The 16319-nt window shown below is 43.1% G+C and overlaps 7 protein-coding genes across 7 annotated transcripts; 3 read left to right on the plus strand and 4 right to left on the minus strand.

Annotated features, from left to right (window-relative positions):
• Positions 1 to 106: 106 nt before the first annotated feature.
• Positions 107 to 504, plus strand: V865_001515 (uncharacterized protein; the record flags this gene model as incomplete). Its single annotated transcript, XM_066225333.1, has 2 exons — positions 107 to 260; positions 332 to 504. 2 exons carry the CDS (start codon positions 107 to 109, stop codon positions 502 to 504), a joined length of 327 nt encoding a protein of 108 aa, XP_066081430.1.
• A 290-nt stretch (positions 505 to 794) lies between these two features.
• Positions 795 to 5911, minus strand: V865_001516 (uncharacterized protein; the record flags this gene model as incomplete). The annotated part of the gene is made up of 36 exons (XM_066225334.1): positions 795 to 828; positions 901 to 917; positions 985 to 1075; positions 1155 to 1222; positions 1280 to 1473; positions 1565 to 1592; positions 1653 to 1724; positions 1794 to 1958; positions 2023 to 2060; positions 2130 to 2226; positions 2289 to 2365; positions 2418 to 2492; positions 2551 to 2591; positions 2658 to 2705; positions 2764 to 2886; positions 2942 to 3023; positions 3069 to 3190; positions 3245 to 3308; positions 3369 to 3435; positions 3488 to 3549; positions 3609 to 3778; positions 3836 to 3871; positions 3923 to 3974; positions 4035 to 4125; positions 4180 to 4274; positions 4330 to 4351; positions 4405 to 4581; positions 4649 to 4683; positions 4746 to 4800; positions 4872 to 4970; positions 5043 to 5092; positions 5146 to 5196; positions 5256 to 5315; positions 5373 to 5456; positions 5538 to 5765; positions 5872 to 5911. 36 exons carry the CDS (start codon positions 5909 to 5911, stop codon positions 795 to 797), a joined length of 2910 nt encoding a protein of 969 aa, XP_066081431.1.
• A 396-nt stretch (positions 5912 to 6307) lies between these two features.
• V865_001517 (uncharacterized protein) lies at positions 6308 to 7880 on the minus strand (the record flags this gene model as incomplete). Its single annotated transcript, XM_066225335.1, has 9 exons — positions 6308 to 6443; positions 6520 to 6633; positions 6749 to 6785; positions 6852 to 7029; positions 7119 to 7281; positions 7401 to 7481; positions 7593 to 7600; positions 7661 to 7742; positions 7837 to 7880. The coding sequence occupies 9 exons, from the start codon at positions 7878 to 7880 to the stop codon at positions 6308 to 6310; spliced, it is 843 nt and encodes a 280-aa protein (XP_066081432.1).
• Positions 7881 to 8235: 355 nt separating this feature from the next.
• Positions 8236 to 10294, minus strand: V865_001518 (uncharacterized protein; the record flags this gene model as incomplete). The annotated part of the gene is made up of 12 exons (XM_066225336.1): positions 8236 to 8277; positions 8341 to 8385; positions 8496 to 8664; positions 8812 to 8933; positions 9016 to 9087; positions 9187 to 9304; positions 9386 to 9419; positions 9535 to 9628; positions 9747 to 9857; positions 9931 to 9958; positions 10033 to 10097; positions 10187 to 10294. The coding sequence occupies 12 exons, from the start codon at positions 10292 to 10294 to the stop codon at positions 8236 to 8238; spliced, it is 1008 nt and encodes a 335-aa protein (XP_066081433.1).
• A 360-nt stretch (positions 10295 to 10654) lies between these two features.
• V865_001519 (uncharacterized protein) lies at positions 10655 to 11095 on the plus strand (the record flags this gene model as incomplete). Its single annotated transcript, XM_066225337.1, has 1 exon — positions 10655 to 11095. The coding sequence occupies one exon, from the start codon at positions 10655 to 10657 to the stop codon at positions 11093 to 11095; it is 441 nt and encodes a 146-aa protein (XP_066081434.1).
• Positions 11096 to 11350: 255 nt separating this feature from the next.
• V865_001520 (uncharacterized protein) lies at positions 11351 to 13718 on the minus strand (the record flags this gene model as incomplete). The annotated part of the gene is made up of 2 exons (XM_066225338.1): positions 11351 to 12039; positions 12194 to 13718. 2 exons carry the CDS (start codon positions 13716 to 13718, stop codon positions 11351 to 11353), a joined length of 2214 nt encoding a protein of 737 aa, XP_066081435.1.
• Positions 13719 to 14698: 980 nt separating this feature from the next.
• On the plus strand, positions 14699 to 15946 carry V865_001521 (uncharacterized protein; the record flags this gene model as incomplete). The annotated part of the gene is made up of 4 exons (XM_066225339.1): positions 14699 to 14701; positions 14840 to 15048; positions 15193 to 15635; positions 15813 to 15946. The coding sequence occupies 4 exons, from the start codon at positions 14699 to 14701 to the stop codon at positions 15944 to 15946; spliced, it is 789 nt and encodes a 262-aa protein (XP_066081436.1).
• Positions 15947 to 16319: the final 373 nt, after the last annotated feature.

Below are 16319 nucleotides of genomic sequence, written 5' to 3' on the forward strand. Positions count from 1 at the left end.
CAACCTGAGCATCTGACATCTAACTCTCCACACGACCGACCTTCCCAACCGACCTTCCCGAATCCAATTGATAAACCTCACTACCATCAAATGGATACTTTTCAACATGCCCACCAGAACTCAAGATGACGATGACTCCTCATCTGGATCCACGAAAACTTCCATTTCAGCTTCTGCCACTTCTGGTAGTGGCGTTACAGGCAATTTGACAAGTCAAGGTCAGAACTATATAGGGACAATGAGCTCTACTTCGTTTACGAGTAAGTTTTGTTCTAAAATATCCGTTGTAAGAATGGAGTGCTGATGGTCTAGTGTCTTGTCCATGGTTCAGTCATGATGATCGTCCTAGTTATTGGAGTGATAGCCATTCTTTTCCTCCTTTGGTGGTTCACCATAGGTAAGAATCGAAGACAGAAGAAGAGGGATTTACAGCAGTTCTCGATGCGGAATGGTAGTACCAGTACGACGACGGTTGTTAAGCCTGGTTCCAATTCTTTAGTATAGCTATAGGTATATATGGTTGCTGAGTAAACATGGACATGTGCGTGAAATGATGGCAGTCATGATATTCACAGTACATGATCTATGATCGATTAACGTCGCTATTTTTCTGAGATACATATGTTTGTATAATTGAGCACAATATAGGTGATGACCTTGAGAAGCTTTCCGGGGGCGGCTATACTAAATCTACATTTCTATACACTAACATCTCCTACCTCACACTGACAGACTATTTTTACAATGACACAACCCATCTTCGCACTTCTTACGTGACAACACCAGAGCTGGTCTCACCGGGAAGGGTTTCGACCAGAGAAGAGTTGCCTACAGCGTGATTGATAATCAGCTAAACTCATACAAGGCTATCCAAACATCATGTGCGACAGTTGTACCTACGAGTATTGCTTCTTGAGCTGCATATCCATCATACCATCAGTCGGAGATTTGATCTTAAACAATCGTAACAATCGCATCACTCACACTTGGCATGTTGATGACACCCTCAGGCATACAATCTGCCAGTTTCAGACAGAGACCGAACCAGCTTCTCGCGTCATTCAGCCTCGAATGGCTGCCACGTTGAATGACCATCATCATCATTAATTACGATTGACCTATATTATATGAGAGTGTGAGAATGGGGAGCTTACTGGTAGTCGTCCAAGCCTCGACTCCAAGTCGTAGCGATCAGCCATTGCATTTCATCGTGAGGGTAATTCTTTTAATGAAGCTTCAATAAGCGATACGACACTTTCTTCCGGCTATTGTGACTCACTTGAGATCCTAAGGTCGTTTGGAGTACCTTGTATACTCTGGATAAGTACGATTTAACGGCGATTTGTTCCTCTCGCCCATTTTCAGGCAGAAGGATCGTGATTATACCTCGTATCCACCTGGAGAATCGGACGACCTCAGCTTCGTGGATGATTACGCAAGTCTTGATGATAGTGTCTAAGGTATCATGGATGACTATATAAAGTGGCATATAGATCAGCGAAGATCGGAGTGATCCTGAAGGAGCTGCTTCATGGAGAATTCGTCGGTGATTTGAGACACTTACGATTAGGCGGGCAATTTGGATTGTCCAGCTGTGATCGGAGAGTTGCCTGATGAGCAGCAACCTCAATTTAGGAGTTCTTTATGCTCACCAGCAGATTCACGACCATCTCCAATCTTCTGATAGACCTATCACTATCTGCTAGATTCGTACTCTTGAACGTCTAGGATGAAAGTCCATCAATCAGCGGCGGTACACATACATATGGCACGGACACATATTAGACGCTCACGGCTATGAACCTTCCCACCAATTCCCAATTGGAGGCATCGCACAGCAGCTCGATGTGATAGATCTCGAGCAGATCTCTCATTTTGTTAGATTTCCCATCGTCCTCAGGAGGTATCGCCTGTTTGACGATGGCGTAATACTGTATGAGCTGGGTACGCAGCAAGAGCTATCGTAAAATACAGTATCAGCACAGTTCGCCGCATACATGCAAAACTTTAAGGTCGACCTACTTTGTTTTCACCATCAGGAAGGTCTCGATATTGGAAAGCTGGGCAAAATTCCAAAATTCATTTGGTATTCAGAATGTTAGCAACTCTCAACATGGGAAACCACTTACTCTTCCCACAAAAACATGCAAACATCGTTGAAGCGCGAATCTTCTCCAAATTCGAATCCAATCCAGCAGGATTGAAATCACGGTACCAGTCGATCAACTAGGTGTATAATCAAGTCAGCCGGACATCGAGGACCAATCTATTTGAAGGTGATCACTCACTTGAGCCGAGCGATCAAACAAGTCGGATAAGACTTTGGCTGAGAGATTTGCAAGTTGCTCTACCGCCACATTATAGGCTAATAAAGTCACATAAGCCTTGTTCAGGTTATGAATTGCGATTTTACCTACCTATCCGGAACAACCATGAGATGCCCTTCGCCTGGGATCCGTATTCCTCTGGGCTTTGCCTGAACAAGGCTATGGCTGAAGTGAAAGACGATTTATCAGCAAGAACTTCATAAATCCAGAGATCTCACCTTACCAGAGTCAAGAATTCCGACGATTGTCTCCCCTAAAACCTCTCTGATGTACCACAACGAATTAGTCTTCATGTGCATCGGTATACAGTAGTGCAGCCACTGTACTCACTTCTCGGCAGTGCCGTCAAATTGCAATCTGATAATGCGTATCATGCTCCTGCCGTGTCGCTGTCAGTGGTGTTATCGTCACAACAGAGCTAGCCTAGATGACTCACCTGATCACGGTGAAACTCTCGACTTTGAGGCCCTCTTTCAGGCCAGGTCGCTGTAAGGCATTAAACAACGTCTGAAGCGCCGCAAACAGCAGTACCTTCGATCCTTTCTTCTCCGCTAATGATCTGTCGGAATGATTATCAGCAACAAATGCGATACTGTGTCATCATGGTAACTTACGTTATCAGGAGGATCTGACCAGGATGCACGTCCTGACAAGCCATTATGTTGATGATAGCAGCTTTGGCTTTATCAATATCGTCTGGAAACGCCATTAGTCAAGTCCAGGTTCAAGAAGGAAACGTACCTCGTCTTTCAGCGATGAGAAAGGCCAGATATTGTGTTGATGCTTCTCCCCCAGGACATTGTGTCAATTCTTTCTCGGCTGATGTCAGATCCCCAAATCGAATGTAGCAAAGGACGGCTTTCCTACCATGAAGGAAATGAGTATTGATCTGGCCGTTCCTACTTAGTTAGACCCACCTTCTGCCGCGAGACGGTATATCTGATTGGTCCGAGAGAAGAGCCGAATGAGCTGCCAGAAGATCTGGAAGCACTGAATTCTCAGTGACAGGACCAGCTTTTGTCATACATTCAAGCAACTCACACCAACGAGCTGCATCTTCAAAACTTCCTTTGCTCTCGTAGGCCTTTCCCGCCACACTATTGAGGATCTACCAGACAGGTCAGCTCTATACTCCCAAATCTTTCAGTTTTCGGACCCACCATTTGGATAGCTGTAATTCTGGTACGATCTAAAAGTTTTTCTGAACCATTCATGACTAACGCTGCAACCGAGTTCAGATCAGGTGCAATCTTCTATGGAGGAGTAATCAGACAGACTAACCGTCCAGCATGGACAAAACACCATTATACCCTGCCTGGGGCTGAGTAACAGCACATTGTCGAGCCAAAAAGACCCCCTCGTAGACAATTCGTGGTACGTAGGGTCGGCCTTCATCTTGTGCCATAGCATGATGAAGGATGATTTGTGCGAGATTCAGAGGTATTTCTGGACTGGTATCATGGAAGGATGTTAGCTGCTTATTATTTTATTCCGACCTACTGACTTACTGATTCGCGTTCAATACTTGTAGTTGGGCGAAAAGTCTACTCTGGTTTTCAGCTACCGTTCCAAGAGCGATAAGACGGAGCTCTTACTCGTTCACCGTTTCTTCCGACCATCTCGAATTCTTCAACAACTCTTCGAAAGCTATTTTGGACACGTCAAAGCTTTTTATCTATTAGAGCTCAGGAAAGAACCGCAACTCACCTTTCCGTACAGTCGCATGGTCGTTGGTGGCCGTCCGTTTCGAAAGCAAATGAATCTGAATCTGCCGGATTCGCGTCGCTGTATGGTGATCCTGTGATCAGTGCATTATCAGCACATCATCTACATGATCTTGTGCTCTACCTGCCATAGGATCAGTCATTTTGATGATCTCGTCCAATGAGTTTATTGCATTTTGAAGGGCATGGGGGTCGTCCGAAGCGTTCTTGAAATGCGCTTGCGCTGACACCGCCACTTAGCATTCTAAATCATAGTCATAGAGATGAGCATCACATACCGATGGTTTGCAAAATCGTGGTCTGCTTGAAGATCAGTCCGTTATACATCCTTCAAACTCTTTGAATGAGCTTACACGGATCTTATCCAACAAGAGTGCATGAGCACTACGCTCTTTGACCTTTTCAATGATCAGTAAACCTTGCTGAAGCCACTCGATCGGTGTAGTTGTGAAAGGGACAGCTTTTGTAGCCTTCAGACGTGATAGCAACTCTTGAGCGATCGACCAGCATTTGATCGCCATTTCTTGGTACTATGGCATAGTACCAAATTTTTCGATTAATATGTATAAATATCTAGGACTGTGGGAATATACATACCTCGACCGGATCCATCGTTCCATCTGAATCGAGGTCTAAGACGATAGTTGGCGATCTCAGCTCCGAAATTTTCACGATTGTAGTGAAACGACCTTACTCGATGCTTTGACCATGAAGCTCAACGCGAGATTATCGTTTGTCTTTGAGATTTCCTGGAAGTTGTTGATCATAGTCAGGATCGACACCTAGGTAGGAAGTAATCGAGTTGTGAGCTGCCACTCACCAGATCAACCCTGGCAAGTAGGAAATGCAATATAGCATGAAGCTTGTCTGCTTCCCCAATTTCATCTGGGGCACTCGAGGAGCTTATGGTTTGCTGATACTAAATTGGGTGAATTTCATTTTCCGTCAACCTTCCATAATCGATTGGAAACATAAGGATGATCATGCTTACCTCTGCACCCAGAAGTGCAAGCTCTTCAGCTGTCGCCATCTGATTTGCCTCTGTGAACATGTAAGCTATAAAGATTGCGTATTTATTGGTGATATCAACTGACGAGCAAGGGAAGATACAGCTTCTGAAGCAGCACGAAGCAAACGGATTACCACTATGTGGCACCCATATATCAGTCTATTGATCCGCCTCAAGGTAAAGTAGTGTACCTACAGCCTAAATGCAGTTTGGAATCAGTAGAAGCCTCGAGCAATCGGAAGGAAGTTTGTCGAACTGATGGGAGATAGAAGAATTAGCTATTTGAAACATCTGGTAAGACTCGGAACTCACGAGAAGCGATCAATTGTTTATCTTCTCCTGTTTTCTTTCCAAACATCCGTTCGACCTCTGAAGTGGTATTCCATATCTTTACGCCTAAGGAAGAGTTAAACATAGCACATCGTCAGTTCAATCTATCCTACGAGCTCGAGGTTGAAGATCCAGGACCGAACATACCAATTTCGTCCATTTCATTTTTAATCCACAAATCCACTTTATATCCTTCATCATGATCATCGTTAACATCGTTCACCTTCCTCTTCTTAGTCACTTTACTTTTCTTATACTTATCGACCTGGAATCTGACAGAGTCCAATGCTTTCATCAATTGTTCAAGGGGGATCGCTTGAGTGCTGGTGATTCGTGAGAGATCGTCGAGCAGTGGATGTAAATTGCCTAGAGAGCCTGCAGATAAGATGGATGTATCCGGAAATCATCATCAGTGTCATGAACTAGGTCATCAATGGGCGGTGAACTTTTGCCAATCGAAGCTGGGGTGAATTCGACATACCTTGAAGAGTATCTCCTCGAGCTGGTCTAGTCTTTGCCATATTGGCTGGCCACTGAGCTTTGTGAGGAGAAGGCCGATGATAGGAAGGGTTGAATATCGAGTATGAAAAGTGAAGGAAAGATGGAAGAGGAAAGAAGGAAAAGGGAGAGAAGGAAAGATGAGCAAAGTGGTAATTGATAGAAACGAGAGCTGACGGTGTTTTTGTCAACATGGCCAGTGAACATTGATACTACTGTGTTTGATGGTGCACGGACCCATCCACACCATCCAACAGATGCGGAAAGGTGAATGGTGAAATAGCATCCGTGCATCGTTTGAGGGGTCTGTGCGCATGACGGATATTATGAGTTATGAGGTTGAAATCATAGTAAGCATTCAAGTGATACATGTGATGATACAACCTACAAAGAGAACACTCGATCACGATATAAGATGATCATACAGAATGCATGGCATCCCACAACTGTTTCACTTCAGGTGTATCCTCCTTCAACCCAGTCGCACCCTCAACAGCGAGTGCTTCGTTGATATGGGATAAAGTGGTCGATCCACATAATGGTGTTATATTCCATCTTGAGTTGAAAAGAGCAAAGGTCAGCTCAAGGTGTAATGGACATTGTATATGTATGACATTCACGGGTAACGTACAATTGACATAATTTGTATACAGTTTGTTCAGGTGTCAAACCATATTTAGAAGCGAGGTTGATCAAATGGGGATGTTGGAGGAGGGAAGGTGAACCGGTTAATGTCCAGAAAGATCTATCAACACGGATAAAAAGTATCAGCCATCACTCGATTCACTATGAAAGTTTGTTGTATCCACTTATGAACGATCTCGTTTGACGATTATTGTATCAAGTGGAAGCACACTCACTGATATCGTATATCATTCTTCTGACAGATCTCCCAGACTATATCCAAAAGAAGATCAGATCAACTTTCAATACAACATGTAAGAACGAAGTACAATCACCTACCTGCCCAATCCCATCCATTCCCTTCATACCACCTATTCTGAACCACTCCAACCTTCACTTCAACCCTCTCAATCAACCATAACAGTAATTTCGGATCGTAGATATTGGATATACCCAATTGACGGATCTTACCTTCTTTAACGAATGTCTCGAGAGCTTGATACGCAGAGAGGGTTTGCTAAGGAATTTTATCGACGTCGATGTTAGTATCGATGGTTGAGGGTGAAATAGAACATCTTACTTGAAATAGGATAAATTGCAACTTACCTCTTTACTCCTTAAGGGAGAATGCAATACAACCGAATCCACATAATCCACTCCCAAGTTCTTCAGAGAAGTTCCAAAGCTCTGCTTTACTTGTTCTGGAATAGGTAGATTAGGATCGTAAGGGAGTGGTTGTGATTTATCTTGTCCGTCTAATGATGTGAATCTATTTAAATGATACAGTATCAGCTAAAGATGCACTAAGGGTCTATCCAATTATCGAATAGACATGATATGCAATGAATATTCATGAGTTGAAAGAGTACTATGCGACTTTAGACTTACTTTGTCTGTATAAATACATCTTCCCTCTTCACTACCCCTTGATCAATAAATTCTCGTAGAGCTTTGCCAACTAGATCTTCTCTATTATCGCCAGGTCATGGTATCATATCAGCTACTGCACCAAGATCATCTTCCCGTCATTCCTTCTGACCGGGATACCGGGAAGGTACGATGGTCAATAAGATGACTAACCTGTAATGCTATACCACATTGTCTATATCAGCTCCGCTCATACGGCATTTGAGATATACTGGACTCACCTTGGGTTGACAAGCTGTATCGACCCCTCTGAAACCAGCTTTGATAGCCTGAGTGACTAATTCTGTCGTACGCTCTTTCTTCCTATACTCATACATCATTGAATAAGTCATTGATCGGTACGAAACTTATCAGATTATGTCTACTCAACTGTGCTGGGGTTGTGTGAACCACTCACCATGCCGTACCGTACATCATCTTGGGCATGATCATTCCTGTCATATTGCCAAGTCTCAATCTTGTAGGTATCATCAAGCTTGTTCCATACGACGGTTGTAGTGTTGTTATACAGTGATGATCGAAATAAGATGGCAAGAGGGGGAGGATGGATGGTGGAGTTGTAACTTGACTGAGCAGCGGACATGTGCGGTGGAGGTGAGATGACGTTGACTTGAGGATGGAATTTATATGTATTTATTTATGGCTTGATGGTCTGCTATCCTCATAGGATGTTCACAATCCTCATGCAGTCCGAGATATGCAAGAGAATACGACCTGGTCATATGAACTTTGAATCTGGATCTGTGATAACAAATGCATTCATTCATTTCATCCTCATGCTACACATCATATCATATTACCAATGTCGTTTCTGTTTCTTCTGAGCATTATACGTTCTCTACAAATCCACAGCAAAAGTCAATCTGTATCCTGTCGAAAAGAGAAGGAGAGGAAAACTTACGAAAGCTGCAATAGCAAAAGCTATGAATGCTAGTATACCGATACCCTGCAAGTCACACGGTCATATCAGCAAAAAAAAAACATGTAATGAGATGAGAATGGGAATGGGAATGGCCCCATGGCATGTTAGATAGGCATGAGAAACCGATAACCCACTTTCAAGATGAACAAGAACCATCCAGCTGCTCCTCCTCCCGAGGAAGATTTGGGACTAGGTCTACCCATTCCGCTCCTTCCTTGACTCTTCGCGTCGGCCGCCAAGGGGACTTGATCTGTCCGATACTGAGGTCGTAGAGTCGCAGAGAATGTGTTTATTGCTACGATGCTGTGTGAGAACAAGAAGATCAGTACAAGCAAGCAGCCAACGACTCTTACTACGTTTTACGGGTAAACAGGATTGCAACCAATTTCTCGAGCATGGTAGGAGGTGAAGGCATAGACAATCAGGAGTAGAGAGTAAAACCAAACTCACTCATGATTGTCCGATACATCCCCTGTAGCAGCTGTGAATCCAATATAAGGACTTTCCGGGAGATCTACTGGGGTTTCGAAACATAGTTTCCAATCGTTTACATATTTCGTCTGTAATTTGAGCTTAAAATTGGGGAAAAAGGACAAAACCGCATATTAGTCTTATATCTAGGTCAGATAGACGATAGAAGTAAGATCCACCCACTTGTAAGGTTTTACCCTTTATATAAGTCAATCTCGCTTTAGTAGGTGTATCGCCCTGTCTTCTGAAATTTTCCTGTGGGATCCCAGATTCAAAATCCATCCCAAGGTCAGCGCGATCCAATTTTCATGTCCGATGGTAGTTTGATAGAAGGTGGGAAGATAATCGACTTACGGAACATCCAGCAAGTTCATTAGCTTCATTATCATGATCATGATCATATTTTGTCTTTCCGTCACCTAACATTGAGGTTATCCTGGGCCATTGGTATGAATGACGTGAATTTGCGTAACTATCCACATTATATCAGCATCTGTCTGCTTATACCACATATAGGATGGTGAAGGACAGCCGAGGGTGATGGAGTACTGACGTATCGAAGAATATCCCTAAACCTGTGAAATAATCTGATAGGAAAAGGTATTACCCAAAATCAGCTTGATCTCATAAATTGCAGACGAAGGTATGGTTCAAGAAGGGTGAATGATCTGAAATCGCATGCAAATGAGGGGTATCACTCACCCACGCTACCAAATACCGGACCTTCCTGAGCTCTATCTTTAGTTATCCAAAGGGCGAAACCATCTCCAAACATATTATGTGCTTTTCCATCGACCTGTTGACATGAAAAGTAATATCAGTCAACAGCTTACAGAACGAGCAAGTTGAAGCAAATCCCCCTTATCATATCTTGGGTCTGCCCAACTTCCAAGTTCAGGAAGATGATAACCTACCTTGAACTCCACATCGATCTGCCAATTCGATACGCTCAAGGGCATTCTCGACCACAACCAACCTTTCTCCGAGGGTTTATCTTGAGTGAGCCGAACATGTTTATTGGTATTCTATCAATATAAAATCAAGATAAGTTGAGAGCCATATCAATTGTCCGAGTTGTGTGTGGTACAAGCAACTTACAATGATTGCGTTTCCACCAAAATCCCACCTACCCCAATTGACACATGATTTAGCAATTGACGGACGAGTGGTCAATGAAAGCGAAATGGTCGGTAGACTTACCACCTATTCTGCAAGTCACTATCCACATAAGGGGCTGCCAGTGAGTGAGTCCTTAATGGAGTGGTCTGTGGGTCATACAGCTCAACAAGTCAGCTTGACCTCGCCAAAATCACCGCTACAAATTCCGATTATTTGATTTGACCTGCTGACATACCTTCTCGATCATCCCCGCTATACTGTCTTGACCCTCATCTGCTGCGCAAACCACACCGGGCAGCAGGAGCGGTAGCAATATTGACAGTGTCGTTATCGGTCGTACCATTGTGGGCTGTGTCGTGGGTGAATGAATATGCAGAGAGGAATGAGATTGACATATATTGATCTTTGTTCTTCTTCCTGTCTTTTGTCGCGTCTGCATCGTTCATCATCGTCCATCTCCACGTTAGCTGATGTCACTCATCCATATCACGTGACTTGGGTTCGCTGCAGCACTCTCGATAACTTCAGATGAGGTTGGGAAGATGGTAAAGTTCCATTAATTACCAGCGACCAGAGCACAAGCAGTAAACAGCAAATAGCACAGCTCAACAAAAAGAAGAGTCACAGTCACACAGAGTACAGAGTACAGAGGTCCAACAGACTCGAGATTGACATCCAACGCAAAGAGTAGACTGAAAACGATATGTCAACCAAATCCATCGAGCTATCATACACCCTCCATCCCCCTTCCACCGTTTCCATTCCGACCGATTCCTCTTCCAATAACATACCATCATCATCCACCACAAATTTCCCAATACCTTCCGAGCCTACACCCAACTCAGAAATAAGTTTACCACCTAAGATCACCCAGACCTTATCGCCCACTGCGAAATATTACGAATCCCTGACATATCAAATCCGCAATGTTCAGCAATCGCTTAACGATACGCTGACAAAGTACAAAGATGCTGTAGGGGATTTGGAAAAGTCTAAAGAGGATTTCGGAAAGGTAGCTCATGGGATGGGAAGGGCAACGGTCATGAGTTTAGCTGTGAATGGGGATTTCAAGGATCAGAGGGAGGGATATCAGAAACAGGCCGGGGTGGATAGTGAAAGCGAAGAGGATAGTGAGAGTGATTAGCCATATATCACTATAGATCAATCAGGTGAGTTCTGCTATCGAATATCGTCGTGGCTTGGGTGGTTGATAGCTGACGAGATTTGTGTTACCTTGATGCAGATTCACTACTTTCAACATCCTTGTATTGTATGTGTATAGAAGTAGCATCGACATGTATGTATAAATACCTACTAGCTGCAAAACCAAATACCAAAACGTACCTACGAAAAGATCCAGACTCAAATCGGATGAACAACATAACCTACTTCGTTCAAACTACCTCCTCTCTCTCAACCTACTGGCCCATTTCTTACCATCTCCTCTTTCATTGGTATTCGTACTTATGTTACCCTCGCCTAGGCCGAATCCTACACTTCCCTTACCTCTCAGACTGACTGGCCCAGCAGTTGCATCTACTCCCCGTCTCTGTCTCGGTAAGACCGGTCTCTCATTAGGATGTCTCATACCTACACTTACATCCTCTCGAGGTTGGTACCTGGGAGAAATCGAGGGAGCATCTTCTACTTCAGTAGGCAAAGATACAGTAGTAGATGATGATTTGTTTAACCAATCGATCTGGAAAGGGTTCGAATATCCCTTTTTGGCTATTGGTCTCTCTCTATCATCTCTCAGACTACTGAACCCCGAAGAAGTTGTGGACGAAGTGGAAGGTTGATAAGTTGGTCTGGGTCTTGCGATTGCATTTTCGGTAGTAAGATCCTTCAAAACTCCTTTTCGCTTATCATATCTACTAGTAGCTTGTCTACTAGGTTCAGGTCGTTGAGAGGAAGAAGTGGAGGAAGGTGAAGAAGAGTTGCCGAGTAAATTGGATATTTCACCATCTAGCGAATGGCTCCTTTCTCTCTTTGGAGAAGTTTGATAAGGGAGTAATGCAGCTGTGGGTATCTCATGAGTTGAGTGCGTCTTGGATGGTTGACGGGGAACTGGTGGGATTAGGAGTTTACCTAGGGAAGAGATAAGGGGTTAATCAGTACTATGTCTAACGATATGAAGCGGAACTTTCCACTCTCATGAAATACTGATGATGCTCTTACACCAATCATGTATACGTTCCTTCATGCTCATAACTGATGTTCAGATATGAAACTCGATACTCACCTCGACTGGGCTCACCATTCCTACTCGGCCATTTCTGATCATTCCCGTTTATTCCATTGACATTCCCACTCCCATTCCAATCATTGTCATTTCGAGTTCTATTCCCATATCCCCATTGTGGCTGATGCTGGTGGACTTCAGATGGTCTTGGGATATCATTATGTGCTCCTATTCCCGCCCTATTCCCACTTGTCTCACCTGCCAGCTCCAACGTGGCTTTCCTTTGCATCTCCGCTTTGTTATATTCTTCAATCTCCCTATTAGCTTGTAAAACTTTTATCTTCCTCTGATTCTCCAACTCCTCCTCCTGTTTCAATTGTTCATCCAATTTAATTTTCGCCTCTACGTATTTATGTTTGATAGCAGCTTTCTTCATGCTCGTATATGTCGAAAATACCGAATCTCTAAACCCCTTTTTCTTAGTCAAAGCTGATTTCAATCCTCGACCTGTTCCCGAGGGGGTAGATGGACTGGGTCGGAAAGAAAATGCAGATTTGGGTTCAATACTTCTACTATATGTCTCATCATCATCATCATCCTCATCACTATACTCATCTCTCCTTCTCCTTTTATCATCACGACGATATCGACGAGGAGGATCTCTTCGTCTTCTACGCCGACGAGAAGGTCGGATCGTACCTCCATCACTATACTCATCTGTCCAATAATCCTCATAATCATCACTATCGTACCTCCCCCTTCCTCTCCCTCTTCGAGAGTTATGTCCAAAAGCCAATGCCTTGAAACGTTGATCATCTTTCATCTCTTTTTTCCTCTTTATCTCATTCTCCATCTCTTCCTTTTTTTTCTGCTGTTTCTCATTCCTCCTTCTCTGCTGATGTCTGAAGAATAACCAACTTCCCACGGACAACGCTAATATACCGCAGATGATCAACGCGAGGAGCTGCCACCATGATAAATTTGTGGTGGCTACTGCCGAAGAAAGGATCGAACTTTGACTTTCACTTTCTTTTGAACTGTTAGTACCTGATTTAGATATTGAGGAAGACGAGGCTGATTTGCCGGAAGAAGAAGAAGAAGAGTGGATAGTGGTTGTTCGTGTGAATAATGTGGATGTGGGAGAAGGAACACCCTCATCGGCATCACCTTCAGTCGAAGTTGCTTCACCATCATTTGCAGTTTTGGTGTTACTGCTACTGCTGATTTCGAGATTCCCGACAATGGTGGGATTATCAGACCTCGTAGTTCTGATGGACGGAGCAGTAGCAGCCGCAGTTGCGCGAGTGGTAGTGTGTTCAGGTGATAGGTCATTGAGGGTAGGATTAGCAGTTCGTCGGGTCGTGTTGGCGTCTGTGGCGGAGGTACGTGTAGGTGTGGATACGTCTAAAGTTAATTGACGTTTGGGATTATCATTGATTTGACTCTGATCTATATATGGTCTTTGGTATTGCACTTCCTGTTGAGCTTGGGTGGATGTGGTAGTGGCACTAACGCTGACGCTGACGGCTGAATCTGATTCTATGTTCACTCGAGGGGTTGATCGAAAATAGTTGAGGGGTGCCATCTATTCTCATCATGCGATGTGGCAGTGATTATGATTGGCCGAAGGAAACTTGAATCATTGACAGGTATCAGATTTCTTAGCTAGATAGTCTCGGTATTTTTGTTATAGGCTGGGTGGGTGTCCTGTTGTTGTTTTATTTTCAATGAATGTCTTTCTGTTTGGTTGCTATGTCTTTGTGGAATTTCAAAAATCAATGAATGTCGAGTAAGCTATAGCAGCTTTTTTATGATTATACTTCTATGTTTTATTAATGATACTAAGTAAAAAGTACCGAGAATCGCGACAATGTAGAAAGACCTACAGGTTGCGTTGAGAGGGTATGTCGCCCCTAGACCCTCGTTGGGATTCTTTCCCTTAACTCGACTGTCACACAACTACAATCTGCCTTTCATTACGACTACGCGATGTAAACCCCATTGTGAACCCCTTTTGCCGGTTCAAAACAAACTTCAGAATCTTCTTACAAGTCTGGTACACTGCGTCCTTTGGCTACTCAGGGGAATCGATCAATGGAAGTTTCGGACAAAGGAAGGGTATAGTGGACTATTTCTAGCTTATCGATCATAAGTTAGTGAATACTGTAGATCAATCATTGTATATGACAATCAACGTCATTTACCTTGGATGGAGGTCGAACCTTTGTTGTATTGCTTGCAATGTCTTCGATCATCTGTTGACGTTAGTGACTGTACAAGCATACTTCACACTTGGATACTCTATCATATAACTCAAGCACGAGCTCTCGGTGTGGATACGATACGACACTCAATAGGATTGATAACGGACTACACTTAATTCTAATAACATCTCATGTTTAATCGTCAAATATTGAACATCAATAATATAAAACTCGACCTCGACCTGATCATCTTTCGAAATCAATCGCCACTCTTCACTCTAGAAGCTATCTTATCTACAAGAGAATATCGCTATCCGCTTTTCGTTTCGGTGGAAATAGAAAGGTATATAAAACAGAAAAGATGGTAAGTCCCTATGCATCATGCAAATGTGTACGAAACCAAGTATGGGATTTCTTGCTTTGAACCTGAACTATCCGTGAGAATCGTAAGACAATGTTTGATGTGCAATACTGACCCACTCTTCTTACTCGTAATATGTAGCCACTTCAATCACATCTACCCAAACTCCATGCCAAACACTCAAATAAAAAATCCCAACCCCTTCCCAAACCATTCCAGCGTACATTGCACATAGCCAACCTCCCACCAACGATCAAACCTTGGCATTTCAATTACATCCTATCTTATCCTGTTCATTCTCAATCTTCAGGTAGGAGAGGGAAAAATAAGAAGGATCCTGGGATTAGTATGTGAGTAATCTGTAGACGATTGTCAATTGCCACAATAATATCTTTTCGATCCTAGCTCTATACAGTATCATTCATTCTCTCATACATGCTAGATTATGGATGGTTCTTATGTTCGTATTGATATTAATAGGTTGGTTGTATTAGGGTCCAGATTTATCATCTCCCTTCTCCCTCTCAACAAACCAAGGACAGGCCATTGAAACGGTTGATCAGTGTATTCAGGAGGTTATCATGTCTTTCTGGACCTGAAGAAGATGATGATACTGTACCTTGCCATACTCCAAGGAGCAGTATCGCTAAGTCTCCTAGCCCCAGTCAAAGTCAAAGTCCAAATGCGAATTCCGGGGCAGACCCACCATTTTCTCCTGGTCAAACGTCAAATCGAAATGCGGTTTCTGATACTAATGAAATCACCGCAAGTGAGGATAATGGGAGTAGAGTAGAAGAGCGCGAAGTGATCGAGCAAGATATCAACCCAGCTTCGCCAGGGCAAGATCGATTGTTGATGAGCATCAGTCAAAAGGACCAAGAGGGGGAAGAAGAGGTCAGGACGGTAGCCTGGATACATTTTAGGGATGAAGATCATTGTGAGTTAACTTTGATTCACTTTTCTTTATATATCACGTTTATCTTGAAGCTTGGAGAGAGAAGTCAAGATAGGGAAGCACATGAGGAACCCACATAAACACAATAAAGGAGAGAATTGATTACGGACTGATTGGTTGGTTGTTTCTTTTTGACTCTGTAACGGTTTATTCATTCAGTATATCGCGCGAAACAAGTTTTGAAATCTATAACTATCGATGGAAGACAGATCGTAGTCAAGACAGATAGGTTCAATAGTGGGATTATCAAGAGACTCTGGTCGGAAGGTTCTTCTAAAGAAAAGTCAGAATAAGATTTTATGGAATCACATTACATCACACCGTTTCGCGTTTCGGGTCGATATGGGTTTGTATCTGTTGTTGAGTGTATACACATCGTCAGTATATGATTCAGTAATTGGTTCAGCTTCAGCAGAATTTGACATCAATACAATATAACAAATTATATGATATATTGATCTCATTGTTCTACTTTCACATTATCCCATATTGACTATGCATTATTCAGTAATGCGGTTATCGGTAGCTGAAGCTTGTCAGATGACCGTCTTTCAGCATCGACCTTGATAGAACGACTGCCAGATAATGGTTGTCGATGATTCATGTGGTGTGGTGGATGATTTAGACTAATCACAACATATTTCATATTGGTTCGCATAGAGAGAA

The sequence above is a fragment of the Kwoniella europaea genome, chromosome 1, assembly GCF_036810445.1.
Source record: "Kwoniella europaea PYCC6329 chromosome 1, complete sequence".
NCBI lineage: Eukaryota > Fungi > Basidiomycota > Tremellomycetes > Tremellales > Cryptococcaceae > Kwoniella > Kwoniella europaea.